At 41.9% G+C, this 18800-nt stretch overlaps 1 protein-coding gene across 4 annotated transcripts in view; it reads right to left on the bottom strand.

Moving 5' to 3' along the window:
• Nucleotides 1–18800, bottom strand: part of LOC149472060 (natural cytotoxicity triggering receptor 3 ligand 1-like) — a 39785-nt gene that overhangs the window by 4781 nt on the left and 16204 nt on the right. Inside the window, exons 1-4 of one of the 4 annotated variants that reach the window (XM_089693381.1) lie at nt 17886–18021; nt 11169–11498; nt 10687–10986; nt 644–790 (exon numbers count right to left, since the gene is read on the bottom strand). In XM_089693381.1, coding sequence (XP_089549507.1) covers nt 644–790; nt 10687–10986; nt 11169–11498; nt 17886–17934 — 826 coding nt within the window. In that variant the 5' untranslated portion in view covers nt 17935–18021. Of the gene's footprint in view, nt 1–643; nt 791–1024; nt 3399–10686; nt 10987–11168; nt 11499–17885; nt 18022–18800 lie in introns of those variants that run through there. The other 3 variants (XM_089693371.1, XM_089693388.1, XM_089693379.1) reach the window with 3 other exon arrangements.

Raw genomic sequence — 18800 nt, 5'->3', positions numbered from 1 at the left:
GGCAAATTAAAAAAAAAAAAAACTGGCAGGAGTTAGAACCCTCCCTTACTCTATCCAAAATGGAAAAAAAAGGTTTGCCTATAGTTCTACTTTAGAGCGGAGTTCCAGCTGGAAAAAAAAAAAAAAAGTCAGCAGCTGCAAACACTGTAGCTGCTGACTTTTAAAATACAGACACTTACCTGTCCCTCGGTCCAGCAGTGTCCTCACCACAGCTGGTTTCACTGGCTGTCTTCTCTCCCTGGCGCCGGCATCTTCAGTGTGGGCACTCGGCTGTGACAGCTTGTGGCTTCACAGCCGGGTGCTCGCTGCACATGTGCGAGAAGCGCTGCGCTTTGTGAATGGCCCCGTAGTCTTCTGGGACCTGTCATGTGTCCCAGAAGTCTACAGGTAGGGAGGAGGGGGACAACTTCCGCTTCCAATCGCAGCGGAAGTGGGAGCGAGTACCTGTCACATTCGGGTACCTGATCCCCAAAGCTGCCAATCCTTAATGGGGAGCAGGGGACAACTTCCCCTTTTGGGTGGAACTCCGCTTTAATCTATGCAAACTACTAAGAGAATGAAAGAGGTGCAGTTTGGCCGTAGTCATGTGATATTTGGTTTCAAAGGAAGAAACAGTTGAGTCACTTAAGATGTTGTTTCCTACCTTCTCGTGTGTGTGTTTTCAGCATTTTCTGATATCGTTTCCGGCAACAAAAACAAATTATGGCTACTGCCAAAGGCCCAAGGATAACAAGAACAATAATAGCATCTATATATCCTTTACAGTCATTGATGCCGGACATCCTTTCATCTGCAGAAAGAACAATGTTTACCTATAGATTAAACATCAAGGTGTTTTCTTATTTCAGTGCACATTAAATGCTGCGGATAAGCAGGTAAACCAGAGAGCAGGAATAGAGAAATAGAGAGCAGCCACATGGTGAATACTGCAAGGTACAATTCTCTCATTTGTCACAGAGAGGTAGAAGTCCTAAAAATGGTTCCATACCAGCCTTTGTTATACCCTCCCCTCCCATCCCCAGTGTCCCTTTTAGTCAGTTTTTATGCCCCCCAGTAGGGGACAGCTTGACCAGTTATGTGACCAATGTAATTGGCTTTCACAGTGGCCACATGATTGGGAGCCTCTCCCACTTGTTCCTGAACATTCCTAGAAACCAGGACCTGTCCTTGACAGCTCAGTCTGTGTGCTGGGAGTGTGTAGTAAGCATGCTCTTAGCACAGACTCCTCAGCTGTCCATAGACACATATGTCTGCTGTGTGGTCATTAAGGCCCAACCTCTTTGCTGCGGCACATATGCTATAAGAAGTTGACCTTTTTTCCACAGAGGAGCCATTGAAAGAGTTTTCAGGTCTAGGAAAACCTCTGTTAACACCAATTCATTGGGATTTAGTAGTAAAATGGACCTAATATTGGTGGTCTGTAAGATGAATGCTCCTTACATTGGTGGTCAGTGGGAAGAATGCTCCTTACATTGGTGGTCAGTGGGAAGAATGCTCCTTACATTGGTGGTCAGTGGGAAGAATGCTCCTTACATTGGGGGTCAGTGGGAAGAATGTTCCTTACATTGGTGGTCAGTGGGAAGAATGCTCCTTACATTGGTGGTCAGTGGGAAGAATGCTCCTTACATTGGGGGTCAGTGGGAAGAATGCTGCTTACATTGGTGGTCAGTGAGAAGAATGTCCCTTACATTGGAGGTCAGTGGGAAGAATGACCCTTACATTGGAGGTCAGTGGGAAGAATGACCCTTACATTGGAGGTCAGTGGGAATAATGCTCCTTACACTGGTGATCAGTGGGAAGAATGACCCCTTACATTGGTGGTCTGTGGGAAAAATGCCCCTTACATTGGTGGTCAGTGGGAAGAATGCTCCTTACATTGGTGATCAGTGGAAAGAATGCTCCTTACATTGGTGATCAGTGGGAAGAATGCTCCTTACATTGGTGATCAGTGGGAAGAATGCACCTTACATTGGTGGTCAGTGGGAAGAATGTTCCTTATATTGGTGGTTAGTGGGAAGAATGTCCCTTACATTGGGGGTCAGTGGGAAGAATGTCCCTTACATTGGGGGTCAGTGGGAAGAATGTCCCTTACATTGGTGACAGTGGGAAGAATGCTCCTTACGTTGGTGATCAGTGGGAAGAATGAAACTTACATTGGTGATCAGTGGGAAGAATGCTCCTTACATTGGAGGTCAGTGGGAAGAATGTCCATTACATTGGTGGTCTGTAAGATGAATGTTCCTTATATTGGTGGTCAGTGGGAAGAATGCCCCTTACATTGGGGGTCAGTGGGAAGAATGCCCCTTACATTGGGGGTCAGTGGGAAGAATGCTCCTTACATTGGTGGTCAGTGGGAAGAATGCCCCTTACATTGGGGGTCAGTGGGAAGAATGCTCCTTACATTGGTGGTCAGTGGGAAGAATGCCCCTTACATTGGGGGTCAGTGGGAAGAATGCCCCTTACATTGGGGGTCAGTGGGAAGAATGACCCTTACATTGGAGGACAGTAGGAAGAATCTCCCTTACATTGGAGGTCAATGGGAAGAATGTCCCTTACATTGGAGGACAGTAGGAAGAATGTCCCTTACATTGGAGGTCAATGGGAAGAATGTCCCTTACATTGGAGGACAGTAGGAAGAATGTCCCACTTACAGACAGCTAATAAAGATAACTGGTGTCATGACATTGGGTCTTTCGAGTGGCTTTGACCCCAGAATTATGCAAGCACCATCAAATCAGATGCCAGTCATCCACAGCTCTAGGTCCCCTAGCAACCTATAGAGGAACCCAAGGTTTCCATAGAACCCTGTTTGAGAATGGCTGTTCTAAGCCATCATCCTACCATTAAATCTGTTGCAAGCAGTAGGGACCTGCTAACTTTTTTTTTTTTTCAATGCTCCCTAAGCAATGGAGACAGTAAACCTTTAACAGCTCCCGCTTTCTGATGTATTCTCCAATATTCAATTGCCTTTGGCACTACGAGTTACATAGTTTCTGACATTAACTTAAAAACTGAAGATAGCAGCATATTAAAATCAAGAAACTTTTGAGCATTTCTATACTACTTTACATTGAAAGTCACTGTGATTGCTTTCTTCTCTTGGAATGCTCCATATCTCACTGCACACGTGTAGCTTCCATTGTCTGCTGTAGATATGTTAAAGATCTTCAGATTCGCAGTGCCATTTAATGCTTCGGCCTTATCCAGGGAATATTTGGACGCATTGTGCTCCACCATACCGTCACTGCTTAGAATAATATTTTGATCATAATACCAAAGAACTGTAAGCTGTTCAGAATCCTTCAGATGTTGATCTGCTGTGAATGTGCAGGGAATGTGAGCTTCAGATCCCAGGGTGGCTGTGTATGTAGAAGGTCCCTTCATGTATAGAGCAGTATCTGCATGAGACGACAATTAATGAACTGCCTAAGTTTGTGTTAGAAGATCAATACATACCCTGCATGCAATCACAATAGCTCTTAGTGCTGCAAATAGAGAATTATTGCAGTTCTTAGTTCCTTTTGTGACTATATAGTAAAGCAAAACTCCAAAAATAACATAATAGACATGAATAGTCCATTAAAAGATGAATTAAAGTGTTTCTAAACCCAGGACCCTGCATTCACTATATCTGGTCTCTCCGGACCCTGCATTCACTATATCCGCTCTCCCTGGACCCTGCATTCACTATATCCGCTCTCCCCGGACCCTGCATTCACTATATCCGCTCTCCCCGGACCCTGCATTCACTATATCTGGTCTCCCCAGACCCTGCATTCACTATATCTGGTCTCCCCGGACCCTGCATTCACTATATCTGGTCTCCCCAGACCCTGCATTCACTATATCTGGTCTCCCTGGACTCTGCATTCACTATACCTGGTCTCCCAGGACCCTGCATTCACTATATCTGCTCTCCCCGGACCCCGCATTCCCTATATCCGCTCTCCCCGGACCCCGCATTCACTATATCCGCTCTCCCCAAACCTGCATTCACTATATCCGCTCTCCGTGGACCCTGCATTCACTATATCTGGTCTCCCCGGACCCTGTATTTACTATATCCGCTCTCCCCAGACCCTGCATTCACTATATCTGGTCTCCCCGGACCCCCCATTCACTATATCCGCTCTCCCCGGACCCCGCATTCACTATATCCGCTCTCCTCGAACCTGCATTCACTAAATCCGCTCTCCGCGGACCCTGCATTCACTATATCTGGTCTCCCCGGACCCTGCATTCACTATATCTGGTCTCCCCGGACCCCCCATTCACTATATCCGCTCTCCCCGGACCCCGCATTCACTATATCCGCTCTCCTCGAACCTGCATTTACTATATCCGCTCTCCGCGGACCCTGCATTCACTATATCTGGTCTCCCCGGACCCTGCATTCACTATATCTGCTCTCCCTCGATCCTGCATTCACTATATCTGGTCTCCCCGGACCCCGCATTCAGTATATCTGGTCTCCCCGGACCCTGCATTCACTATATCTGGTCTCCCCGGACCCTGCATTCACTATATCTGGTCTCCTTGGACCCTGCATTCACTATATCTGGTCTCCCACAGTACACAGAACATGGAAATACAATTATTTTAGTAAATATAAACTGCTAAATACATTTTCTCATCAGCAGTATATAGCAGTCTTCTGACTTATATCAGTGTCCAGCAGAGCACTGGTTACAACTTGTAGGAGTTTTCATTCTCTAGGAGGATGCAGAACCCCTGACCTCGTCTGGACAGTGCTGACTGGACCTGTGCTGATCACATGCACTGTCCCGAGAAGAAAAAACCTCTCTAGCAATACACACCAAACTGAGCATGTGCAGATTGTCTCCACACAATATGTCTTATCAAGTGATAAGAGAGGGACACTGGAAGAAGGGGAGGATCAGAGAAGACAGTATCGAACAGCCTTTTTACACAATACAGAGGATTAACCCCTTAGGTTCCACAGTGAGTATAACAAGCATGCTTTACTGCATATACAGACTGGTTTTACTGTTGTGGGTTTAGCGTTTTAACAAAACAACATCTGCTGCAAAATTCAGGCTCAACACAAAAAATTTCCGTGCGGGATCTTTTTTTCTTCCACTAGATGTCCTCAGTCTGTATGGCCGGCATACTTTAACTCACTTTCTCAGAGCCCAGCCCATCTTGGACTATGATTGAACAGTGTATGGAGATGCAGCAGAGGGAAGCACTGAAAACTCAAGTATTTTAAAAGCTTACTTGCAGCTTTTTTGTTTTACATAAATGATTCACTTGCAATGTGCCTCTGAACTTGCTAGAAAAATTGACTACTCTAAGAAGAGTCAGTTCCCTCCATTCTCACATGTCATAACTAGAGATGAGCGAAGTATTCAAAAATTTGATTCGGCTGATTCGCCGAATTTCAGGAAGAAATTCGATTCGATGCGAATTTATTCGCTACGAAGATAACTTATAAAAAGGGTTTCTAGGCTTCAGAGAGCCTTTAAATTAGTGCAGAACACTGTACCTTTAATTTAAATGCCCTTGGAGATGAGGAAAGAGAAGGAGAAGGAGAAGGATGAGAAGAAGGAGAAGGAGAAGGATGAGAAGAAGGAGAAGGATGAGAAGAAGGAGAAGGATGAGAAGAAGGAGAAGGAGAAGGATGAGAAGAAGGATGAGAAGAAGGAGAAGGATGAGAAGAAGGATGAGAAGAAGGAGAAGGATGAGAAGAAGGAGAAGGATGAGAAGAAGGATGAGAAGAAGGAGAAGGATGAGACAGTTCTGTGACATTCACTCCATACAGCGGTTTCAACCGCTGTATGGAGTGAATGTCCCAGAACTGTCAGAAATAGACTATTTCTGACAGTTCTGGGACATTCCCTCCATACAGCGGTTGAAACATTGTATCTATTTGTTTCCATAAATGACATTCTGCAGATACACTTAGAGGAGCTCTGCAGATACACTTTTTGCCGGCTTGGAATTATTCTTATTTTCATCCTACTTCTCCTTCTTCTTCTTCTTTTTCTTCATCCTCATCCTCTTCTTCTTCTTCTGAGGATGAGGATGAGGATGAAGAAGAAGAAGAAGAAGTAGGATGAAAATAAGATTAATTCCAAGCCGGCAAAAAGTGTATCTGCAGAGCTCCTCTAAGTGTATCTGCAGAATAGAGGAGCTCTGCAGATACACTTTTTGCCGGCTTGGAATTATTCTTATTTTCATCCTACTTCTTCTTCTTCTTCATCCTCATCCTCTTCTTCTTCTTCTTAGGATGAGGATGAGGATGAAGAAGAAGAAGAAGAAGAAGAAGTAGGATGAAAATAAGATTAATTCCAAGCCGGCAAAAAGTGTATCTGCAGAGCTCCTCTAAGTGTATCTGCAGAATAGAGGAGCTCTGCAGATACACTTTTTGCCGGCTTGGAATTATTCTTATTTTCATCCTACTTCTTCTTCTTCTTCATCCTCATCCTCATCCTCTTCTTCTTCTTCTGAGGATGAGGATGAAGAAGAAGAAGAAGAAGTAGGATGAAAATAAGAATAATTCCAAGCCGGCAAAAAGTGTATCTGCAGAGCTCCTCTATTCTGCAGATACACTTAGAGGAGCTCTGCAGATACACTTTTTGCCGGCTTGGAATTAATCTTATTTTCATCCTACTTCTTCTTCTTCTTCTTCTTCATCCTCATCCTCAGAAGAAGAAGAAGAGGATGAGGATGAAGAAGAAGAAGAAGAAGAAGTAGGATGAAAATAAGAATAATTCCAAGCCGGCAAAAAGTGTATCTGCAGAGCTCCTCTAAGTGTATCTGCAGAATGTCATTTATGGAAACAAATAGATACAATGTTTCAACCGCTGTATGGAGTGAATGTCCCAGAACTGTCAGAAATTGCCTATTTCTGACAGTTCTGTGACATTCACTCCATACAGCGGTTTCAACCGCTGTATGGAGGGAATGTCATAGAACTGTCAGAAATAGGCTGTCAGAATAGAGGAGCTCCGCAAATTCGTATCGAATTCCGGTTCGCCTGGTTCGATTCGCTCATCTCTAGTCATAACCTTCTCTTTTTTAGGAGTGTCTGTGCTGGCCTAGCTCCTCCTCTTCTACCTACAGAATCTTTTATGTAGCTGCTGGGGAAGGAGGGAATTGTAGGTCACTCAAGTGAAAGCCGTGCATCTGCTGGGGCTGCTGACATCACGGTCAAGATGGCGGCACCCAGCAGCTATTTTTTAGATAAATAACATGTATGAAGTAGGTTAAATACACATGTAAGCTTGAAGGATTTGTCTGTGGTGGAAATACATGGTCTGGCAGTAACGTCTCTGCAAAATACCCTATAGTGTAAACCGACAATAAGGTAGGTCAGGATTTGAATAAAGGAAAAGGGAACTATTGATGCTAATCTGCTTTGCACTGCGTGGGCAAAGCTTTCCTCCCCAGCAGTTTTTTCTTTGTTGCGCCATTTCTCTGTTCAGCTACCAAGAATGGAGAAACACAGCCTTGTGAGGCTCCATTCACATCTGAGTGCAGCATTATTTGATTTTTTTTTGTGTGTATTTATGTGCGTTTGCAAACGTTTTTTCATGATTTGTTCAGGCTTTTTGAGTTCTGGCGTTTATGTATTGGCCAACAGAGAAAAATTTAATCTGTGACATCAATTGTTGCCATGTTTTGTCATGCCAGAAAAACACTCTTGGTCAACAAAACATGCAAAAGCGCATGAAAATGCGTGATTTGTACGTTTCCATGTATTTGGGAAGGAATAAAAACACATAAAAAAATGCACCAATCTGCCTGAACGCAGCTACAAAAGCAGCTACAAAACTTTTTTGAGCTTCAGGCATTCTGCTTCAGGCGACTTGAAGTGGAGATGTAAACCATCTCCGCAGAGTAATATTGATTTTTTACTCACTGAGCGTTTTGGAGCTTCGCACTACAAAATGCTCAGGTGTGAATGGGACCTGACTGTGTAGGCTCTTGACTGCTCCACTGGGAACTTACATAGTTCTAACTATACTCTTAGATTGTAAGCTCCAAAGAGCAGGGCCCTCCTAACCCTATTGTATTAACCTGTACTGGATGGGGTCTAGGGGTATATGGGATGCCCAAGGAACTGTAAAACTTGAGGATAACTTCCTAGCAACTGTACAAAAATGTGGATCAAAAGTGGCAACTGTCTCTTTAAGGAGCACTGAAGTCCCCATGATGTACCTCCCCAGACCCCAGATGAATCCTTCCTCTTCACCCGGCTGCACTGGGGGTATCCCTGGGCAAGGGATTCCAAGATCTGCCAATAAGTAGTCCTGGATGAGAACTACTTGGCTATGGCACCTGACCGCCCTCTCCTTTTATGTGGCCCAGGGGGTGTAGAAATATTCACACTGTCCTGTCCTGTTAGCCTGATGGGTTGTGGCCGCTTTCATGCCTTACTCTAGGCTAGCTCCTTCCTAGCTGACAGTTTGTCCTCTCTAGGAGACTGTAGGCAGTGGAGATCCTTCTGTCCAGCAACCAGCCTGTAGGTAGGCTTCCCTCCCTGGTGCCCCCTCCCAGGCTCCACACTCCAGCTCTCTCTGTCAATCCATCTTCCACCTGATTCCCTTTCTTGACAGCCTCTGTCACATTTAAGGGTTGCCCTTGGCCACCATGCCTGGCCTGCCTGGGGATTGGCCACGTTCCCCTAAACATGCAAATCTGGGCCTCCTCCCCTCCTCCGCCCCTCTTCCAGAAAGTTCTGGAAGGGTGGGAGGGCTCGAGAAGCCCTGACCTGTAGAGCCTCTCAGCCTGTCCTGAGGTAAATTCACTACCTCACTCCCAGGCTGACTCATCCTAGGCTCCTACCAAGCCTCTGACTAGCAAAAATTCTACCTACTTAAGCTAGAGGGCACTACAGACATAAAAAAGATTATAAATACATTTCTTCCCCTTTTTTATAAGTGATCACATTCCCTCTGTTCTCAGCTGCATAAGAGTTGGGAGAGGAGAAAGAGCAGCATGCTGATCTTCCCAGTGAATGGCTGTGCAGGGGGAGCATGTCAGGACAAGTCTGATCATTGGAGGAGAGCAGGTGGAGTTTCCAGCACAGCTTGAGAATTGACCATGTTATGTTCCCATGCCTACTGCGGTCAGTATTTAATAGAAAAGCAGAGGGACTGGCAAGAACATCAGGGATTTCACACAAAGGAAGCAATGCAAAGAGAACAGGCATTCATAGTACAGTAAGCACATATCAGGAATATGAAATGTTGGGTGTTATATTCTTTAAGGTAGGAGCAACAGATGGAAGACAAGTCACACAGTTACAGATATACCTACAGATAGGAGTTTAAAGTGGAACTGAACTCAAATAGTAAAGAACCAAAGCAGGTCAAACACATCCTCTAGACTGCCATATGTATCAAAGTCAATCAAATCAACTGATTTGACAAAATCAAAGCCAATTGGATTATGCTGTTCAGCATCTGAGGTGATCCACACAAACAAGGTAGATGAAGGAATCCTCCCCACTGAGACACTGTATTCTTACAGCGGGGACTCTCTGCTGCTAAAATACATTGATTAGTGGCTGCAGGCCATTGGCTGCAGCCGCTAATTGTGAAAATGTTTCCAATATTCCCATTTGACAGCAGTCAGTTATTAGGGTTCATGCACACTGGATGCTCTCTAGACACCTTTTTACTGGCAGCAGAAAAATGCTGGAGGATGATAAACGTGTTTGCCACATTTAACAGCATCAAGCGCTTGGGTGTTAATTAATTTCATTGGCCAGAATAATAATGATCAAGCGCTAAACAGACCTAGTGTTAGCATGCGTTTACACGCCTTTATGCCACGTCAAACATTTTTCTGCCAAAACTCTCCTCTCTTGAACTTGATTCTTCTTCATTCAGGAGAGGAGCATTTACTGCCTCTAAATGCTGCTGCTCCTAAACACTGGTAAAAGCCTGTGTGTGCATGGACACATAGGGGTTAATTTACTCAAACTGATGCACTCGAATCTGGTGCAGCTGTGCATGGTAGCCAATCATCTTCTAACTTCAGCTTGTTCAATCAAGCTTTGGCAATAAAACCTGAAAGCTGATTGGTTTCTATGCAGAGTTTCACTGGATTTTGCACTCTCCAGTTTTAGTAAATAACCCCCATAGGATTTGATTAAGTTATGTTCAGGGGCTTTGCTAAAATACCTCAAAATTTCCAAAATGTGAGTTTAGGAGCAGTGCAGGTGCCTAAGGCCTAATATCGACTTCTGTCGAGCAGGAGTGACAAAACATAAATAGAAGTTTGCTGGTTAAGCAGGGACAATTCGATCCATCTATGGATAGCTTAAGAGAAGACTGCAAGATGCAGTTTACCACCTATCTGGAAGAAGCTTTAGGCCAGCCATTCTCACCCAGGAACGTTCCTTGAACTGTGGTTGATTGATCTACCATCTGATGGTGCCTCCATAGTTCCTGGGCCAACACCACTTGGCAGATGCAGCAGCATGTCATCAATGATCTTTTAAGCTATCTGTAATGGTGGCATTCTGGCCATCACTGAATGGCTTGCATTCTTCCTACTGACCACCAATGTAAGAGGCTTTTCCCCCATTAACCCCAATAAATTGGTTTTAGTAAGGGTTCCTCAAGACCTAAAAACTATTTTAGAAGTTCCTCTGAGGTAAAAAAAAAAAAGGTTCAGAAAGGCTTCTTTAGGCAGAATAAACAACGTCATTACCTCCATATATCAGTTGAAGGTCTTTGTTTAGAGGTGTACGTAGGGACACATGATTGACTAAGCAGGAGAAGTTCCGCTCTCTGTCCTCCTCAGTGAGCCTTAGTATTATCGAGCTGTTTATACTGTATGTCTTATCCGAATTTTGCTGACGTTTTCCTTCTAAAACATTGTCCTGTGTTACTCCATCCCGGAGCCATGTAATATTAATGTCCCCTGGGTAGAATCCAGAGATTTCACAGCACAGGAAACTATTTTTATACGTCATGACAACATTATTAACAATTGTGATCTTCGGAACAGCTGTTAAATATAAAGAAAATATACAAGAACAGTTATGCTAGGATAGTTCAGTATATGAAAACACATAACTAAATGTATGTACTCTATAATGACAATTACACTTTACTCATGGAGTGCGCACTTATATATTAAGCATGGGTGAAGTTTCTTTTTGATGTTTGGACACATCTAAACTGCTGTACCTTGAATGGTCACTGTGATTGTTTTTGTCCTGTAGATTTGTAGACCGCTCACTGAACATATGTCGTTTCCACCATCTTCCACAGATATGTTGGAGATCATCATATTTGCAGTGCCATTTAATGCTTGTTCTTTATCCAAGAAATATTTGGATTTATTATTATACGTTACTGTATCACTTCCTAGAATAAAAGTTTCACCAAAATACCATAAAATTGTGAACTTTATAGAATCCTTGAGATGTTGATCCATTGTGAATGTACACGGAATTTGAGCTTCTGATCCAATGGTGGCAATATGTGTAGAAGGTCCCGTCATCTGTACACCAGCATCTGCATGAGACGACAACAAATGAAGTTTGTATGATAAGATAAATACATATACAGCATGTAATCACAATGGATCCAAAGTTGCAAATAGCAATTTATTGAAGTCTTTAGTTCCTTTTGTGACTTTATAGTAGTTGCAAGGAATGTTAAAGCAGAACTCCAGCAAAAAACAACAAGATAGACAGGAATAGTCCATTAACCACCTACCCTCTGGAAGGTTTTACCCCCTTCCTGACCAGACCATTTTTTGCTATACAGCACTGCGCTACTTTAACTGGCAAATGCGCAGACATGTAAAGCTGTACCCAAACTGAATGTATATACTTTTTTCCTCACAAACAGAGCTTTCTTTTGGTGGTATGTGATCACCACTGGGTTGTGTATTTTTTGTGATATAAACAAAACAAAACCACAAATTTTGAAAAAAAAATGTTTTTTTCACTTTCTGCTATAAAACATATCCATCAAAAAAATCAAATCTCTTCATAAATTTTGGCCAAATGTATTCTGTTACATGTCTTTGGTAAAAAAAATCCCAATAAGTGTACACTCACCAGCCACTTTATTAAGTAACCCTGTTCAATGGCTTGGTAACAAATTACTAATCAGCCAATCACATGGCAGCAACTCAATGCATTTAGGCATCTAGGCGTGGTGAACACGACTTGCTGAAGTTCAAACTGAGCATCAGAATGGAGAAGAAAGGGGATTTAAGTGACTTTGAACGTGGCATGGTTGTTGGGCCAGACGGGCTGGTCAAAAACTGCTGATCTACTGGGATTTTCACGCACAACCATTTCTAGGGTTTACAGAGAATGGTCCGAAAAAGAGAAAATATCCAGTGAGTGGCAGTTGTGTGGACGAAAATGCATGTTGATGTCAGAGGAGAATAGGCAGACTGGGTCAAGATGATAGAAAGGCAACAGTAACTCAAATAACTACTTGTTACAACCAAAGTATGCTGAATACCATCTCTGAACACACAACACATCCAACCTTGAAGCAGATGGGCTACAGCAGCAGAAGACCACACCAGGTGCCACTGCTGTCAGCTACGAACAGGAAATGGAGGCTACAATTCACGCAGGCTCACCAAAATTGGACAATAGAAGATTGTAAAAATGTTGCCTGGTCTGATGAGTCTCAATTTCAGCTGCAACATTCAGATGGTAAGGTCAGAATTTGGCATAAACAACATGAAAGCATGGATCCATCCTGCCTTGTATCAACGATTCATGGATGTGCAGCCGACAAATCTGCAGCAACTGCGTTATGCTATCATGTCAATATGGACCAAAATCTCTGAGGAATGTTTCCAACACCTTGTTAAATCTATGCCATGAAGAATGAAGGCAGTTCCAAAGGCAAAACAAGGTCCAACCTGGTACTAGGAAGGTGTACCTAATAAAGTGGCTGATGAGTGTATATTGAATGATTTTTGTGAATGTCATAGTCTACAAACTATGGTATATACAGTATATACTGAATTTTTTAATACTACTAATTATAATGGGACTGCTATAGTGCGGATGGCAATCTGACACTAACTGATGCTAGGGGTAACTGGTTAACTGCCACTGACATCACCAGTGACATTATTACAGTGATAAGTGTTACACAACATATACTGGGCATTCTTTGGAGAATGTCCACATGTGTGTGTCAATAAACTCTGTTTTCTCATTGAAAGAAAAATGGTCTTGACTACATTTCACAAAACCAAGAAAGAATGAGTGAAAGACGATGGCCACACACAATTAAGTAGAAAGCATGTCAAGCAACAGTGAAACTGAAGTTTCAGGGACATGCAGGTCTACTTGATCATGGTGATAAGGAGTGGACCGAGATAATTAGATAGATACATACTGTAGATAGATAGATAGATAGATAGATAGATAGATAGATAGATACATACTGTAGATAATTACATAAATAGATACAGTGAAGGAAATAAGTATTTAATCCCCTGCTGATTTTGATTGTTTGCCCACTCACAAAGAAATGATCAGTCTAAAAATCGAATGTTCGGTGTATTGTAATACTGAGAGACAGAATAGCAACAACAAATTCAAAAGAAATGTTTGTCTAACAAATGATGCACTGATTTGCATGTTCATGAGGGAAATAAATATTTGATCCCCTTCACAAAACATGACTTAGTAATTGGTGGCAAATCCCTTGTTGGCAATCACAGAGGTCAGACGTTTTCCTGGAGTTGGCCCCCAGGTTTGCACACATCTCAGGAGGGATTTTGGCCTACTCCTCTTGGCAGATCCTCACCAAGACTTTAAGGTTTGGTGGCTGATGTTTGGCAACTCGAACTTTCAGCTCCTCCACAGATTTTCAATCGGATTGAAGTCAGGAGATTGCTAGGCCACTCCAGGACCTTAATGTGCTTCTTCTTGAGCCACTCCTTTGTAGCCTTGGCCGTGTGTTTTGGGTCATTGTCATGCTAGAACACCCATCCACAACCCATTTTTAGTGCCCTAGCTGAGGGAAGAAGGTTCTTACCCAAGATTTGAAGGTACATTGCCCCGTCCATCGCCCCTTTGATGTGATGCAGTTATCCTGTCCCCTTAGCAGAAAAACACCCCCAAAGCAGAATGTTTCCACCGCCATGTTTGACAGTTGGGATGGTGTTCTTGGGGTCATAGGCAGCATTCCTCCTCCTCCAAACACAGCGAGTTGAGTTGATGCCAAAGAGCTCGATTTTGGTCTCATCTGACCACAACACTTCCAACCAGTCCTCCTCTGCATCATTCAGATGTTCAGTGGCAAACTTCAGATGGGCTGGACATGTGCTTTCTTGAGCAGAGGGACATTGTGGGCACTGCAGGATTTCAGTACTTGTCGGCGTAGTGTGTTACCAATTGTTTTCTTGGTGACTGTGGTCCCAGCTGCCTGGAGATCATTGACAAGATCCTCACGTGTAGTTCTGGGATGATTCCTCACTGTTCTCATGATCATTGACACTCCACGAGGTGAGATCTTGCATGGTGCACCAGACCTAGGGAGACTGACAGTTGTTTTGTGTTTCTTCCATTTGTGAATGATTGCACCAACTGTTGTCACCTTCTCACCAAGCTGCTTGGTGATAGTTTGGTAGCCCAGTCCAGCCTTGTGTAGGTCTACAATCTTGTCCCTGACATCCTTGGACAGCTCTTTGGTCTTTGCCATGGTGGAGAGTTTGGAATCTGATTGTTTGATTGCTCCTAACAAAATGAGATTAGCAGCACTGCCTTTAAGAGACTGATTCTAATCTCAGCTTGTTACCTGTATGAAAGATACCTGGTAGCCAGAAATCCTGCTGAATGATAGGGGATCAAATACTTATTTCCCTCATGAACGTGCAAATCAGTGCTTAATTTGTTAGACATGCATTTCTGCTGAATTTTGTGTTGCTATTCTGTCTCTCAGTGTTACAATACATCTACCATTCAATTTATAGACCGATCATTTCTTTGTGAGTGGGCAAACATTCAAAATCAGCAGGGGAACAAATACTTATTTCCTTCACTGTACATACTGTAGATAATTATATAGATACATACTGTAGATAATTAGATAGATACATACTGTAGATAATTACATAGATATATACATACTGTGGATAATTACATAGATAGATACATACTGTAGATAGATACATACTGTAGATAATTAGATAGATACATACTGTAGATAATTACATAGATAGTTCCATACTGTGGATAATTACATAAATAAATACATACTGTGGATAATTAGATAGATACTGTAGATAATTACATAGATAGATACATACTATAGCTAGATACATACTGTAGATAATTACATAGATGCATACTGTAGATAATTAGATAGATACATACTGTAGATTGATAGATAGATACTGTAGATAATTACATAGATACATATTGTAGACAAATAGATAGATACATACTGTAGATATTTACATAAATAGATACATACTGTAGATAGATAGATAGATAGATAGATAGATAGATAGATAGATAGATAGATACTGTAGATAATTACATAGACAGATACATACTGTAGATAATTACATAGATAGATACATACTGTAGACAGATACATACTGTAGATAATTACATAGATAGATACATACTGTAGACAGATACATACTGTAGATAATTACATAGATAGATACATACTGTAGACAGATACATACTGTAGATAATTACATAAATAGATACATACTGTTGATAATTACATAGACAGATACATACTGTAGACAGATAGATACATACTGTAGATAATTACATAGATAGAAACATACTGTAGACAGATAGATACATACTGTAGATAGTTACATAAATAGATACATACTGTAGCTAATTACATAGATACTGTAGATAGATGAGAACTTCAGGGGGTTTCTCTAAAACTGTTAATAAAAAGTCCAACCCGAAGTGATCATATTTTAGACCTAGTACTGACAAATGGGGATCGACTGTCTAATGTTGAGGTGGGAGAAAATTTGGGTACTAGTGATCACCAATGTCTTTGTTTTGATGTTAAAATAAGAACTGAAAAACAATATACAAAAACAAAAGTTTTAGATTTCAAAAGGATGAATTTTGCTGAAATGGGTGAATTTCTAAAAAAAATGAATTGGAAGGTTGGAGTAAAACGTTAGGAGTAAGTAGTTAGTGGGCAAGTTAGTAAGCATAAATGGAAGAAAAAGACAATATGGTTCACTAAAGAGATAAATAGGATAGTAAAGGAAAAAAAAACCAGCATATAGGAGATTCAAGGAAACGTGAGCTGTAGCTCACAAGAATATAGGAATAGACAAAAGGAGGCCAAACACAGCGCTGCCAAATGTGTTGAGGGAGGAAAGAAGGGAAAGGGGAGATGTGATTGAAACCTTTTAATTAATCAAGGGGGGTGAATAAGGTTCGGGAGGGCAAGATTATCAACATGAAACCAAAATCAAGAACACGGGGACATGACCTTGAACTAACTGGAGGAAAGTATTATTTTACTGAAAGGGTAGTTGATGCTTGGAATAAAAAATGAATTGAAAGGTTGGCGTAAAACCTGAAGAGTAAACTAAACTAAGTGGAGGAAAGTTCAAAACTAATCTGAAAAAGTATTATTTTACTGAATGAGTAGTTGATACTTGGATTAAACTTCCAGCAGAGGTAGTGAGCCAGCCAGCAGTAAATAGCTTCAAACATGCTTGGGGCAAATATATAAAAAGTGCAGCGTGTGAAAACATATGAAGTGCATAATAAACCAATTCAGTGACAGAATATATATATATATATATATATATATGTATAATATTTATTTTTTGTCACTATCTCTTGTGCAAGCTGCTCTCGTTTCTATAGCGCTCGCCGTTTGCTTTTGAAAATGCTTGAGTCAAGCTTAGATCTATACTCAGACAAAAAAGTTAACAAAAAAAAAACAACAAAACAATCCCCCCCCAAAAAAAATTAAAAAATTGGGCAGGCTTGATGGACCACTCGGTCTTTTTCTGCCGTCACTTTTTTATGTTTCAGCTGCTCTGAAAAATGAGTGGCAGTTTCTGTGTCAGTAAATACTGCTAGTGTTTGCTACAACCTGCAACTAAACTGAGTCAGATGCTCCATACCTTCCAGAATATAACAATTATTATTACTATTATATAGGATTTATATAGCGCCAACAGTTTGCTAAGCCAGTGGTGTATTTTGGTTTTGTGCTGCCCTAGGCAAGACTAAAATCGGACACCCAACTGCATCTAAATTTGCCCCACCCCTTCCTGTTTAAGATCCACCCCATCATCTGTAAACTCCACCCCTTCCTCTTTATGCTCCACCCCTTCATATTAGAGCTCCACCCACTGATACCAATGATGGGGCACTATTCCTCTCACTGATACCAATGATGGGGCACTATTCCTCCCACTGACACCAATGATGGGGCACTATTCCTCCCACTGACAACAACGGTGGGGCACAATACTGCAATGATACAGTGCAATATAAGAGGGTTAGGAGGGCCCTGCTCCTTGGAGCTTACAATCTAAGAGGGAGGGGCTGGTGGTACAAAAGGTAATAACTGTGGGGGATGAACTTGTAGAAGGACTAGAAGATTCCATTATTAGCTGAAGGCAGGATAGGCTTCCCTGAAGAGATCGGTTTTCAGAAATCGCCTAAAAGTGGGCAGAGTAGGCGATAGTCTGATAAACTGGGGTAGAGAGTTCCAGAGAATGGGGGAGGCTCTGGAAAAGTCCTGGAGACGAGCATGGGAGGAGGAGATAAGGGAGCTAGAGAGCAGGAGGTCGGGGGAGGAGCGGAGGGGACAGTTTGGGTGATATATGGAGACAAGATTGGTGATGTAGCAATGTAACAATGAAGCAGTGCTTCTCTTAGAACAAAATACTGAGATCAAACTGACCTGTATAACTGAGAAGTAGGAGGAAGAAAGCTGCCTGCCCATAATCCATGTTGTTCTGAATGTTTCATTTAGTTTACTTGTTTTCTGTAGGAAGATCAGCTGAGATTGCTATTTGCATCTCACTTGTTGAGGTTAGAAATGTGGAAAGGCATTATGAAAGACCTTTACTCACATACTGACAAACAGGGTGTGTAACCAGGTGACAGGCATAAGAAATCCAAAATTCTTTCACTTTCTAGAACCACTGGTTGGGTTATTCTTTGGCATGTCAAACATCCATTCATAGCTATAGTTGCGGAGCGCCACCCCCGAAGGAGTTGCTTGGTAACTTTATGTTCTCTGCTCCGCGCATCGACTGACACCTAGTTGAAATAAAATCACGAATAAAGACGTACATGTAAAATACCTTTTGCCTGGTTGTGGGTTACTACCAGTAAATAGACACACACCTGTTTACTGGTAAGTACTCCTAACCTATCGGTATGGGTTGGAATAAATGGCATATTGAACACAAATGAACACACACTAGATATATTATGACACAGTCTGCTAAACAGAGTAATAACTATGCCTAACTGACAAAAATTAGGTATTATACCCCCTAACAAGAATAAAAAGGGTAAATTAGTAAATCAACAATTAACAATATTAATACGCATTAAATGCAGTATAAATGATGATAATACCACACCAGGTTAGAGTGACTAGAATACAGCATCTCTGAAAGTGTTACTAAACCCACAACAGTAAAATCAGTCTGTATATACAATAAAAAGGGAAGACGTGATTGAAATATTTATATACATCAAGGGGGTGAATAAGGTTCAGGAGGGCAGTATTTTCAACATGAAACCAAAATCAAGAACACGGGGACATGACCCTGAAGTGTTACTAAGCCCACAACAGTGAAATCAG

Source organism: Staurois parvus, unplaced genomic scaffold (assembly GCF_062004578.1).
Source record: "Staurois parvus isolate SC_StPar_1 unplaced genomic scaffold, SC_StPar_1.0 ptg000024l, whole genome shotgun sequence".
In the NCBI taxonomy this organism is placed as follows: Eukaryota; Metazoa; Chordata; class Amphibia; order Anura; family Ranidae; genus Staurois; species Staurois parvus.
Note: the sequence above shows the minus strand (reverse complement) of the source record. Positions and strands in the feature narration are given on the sequence as shown.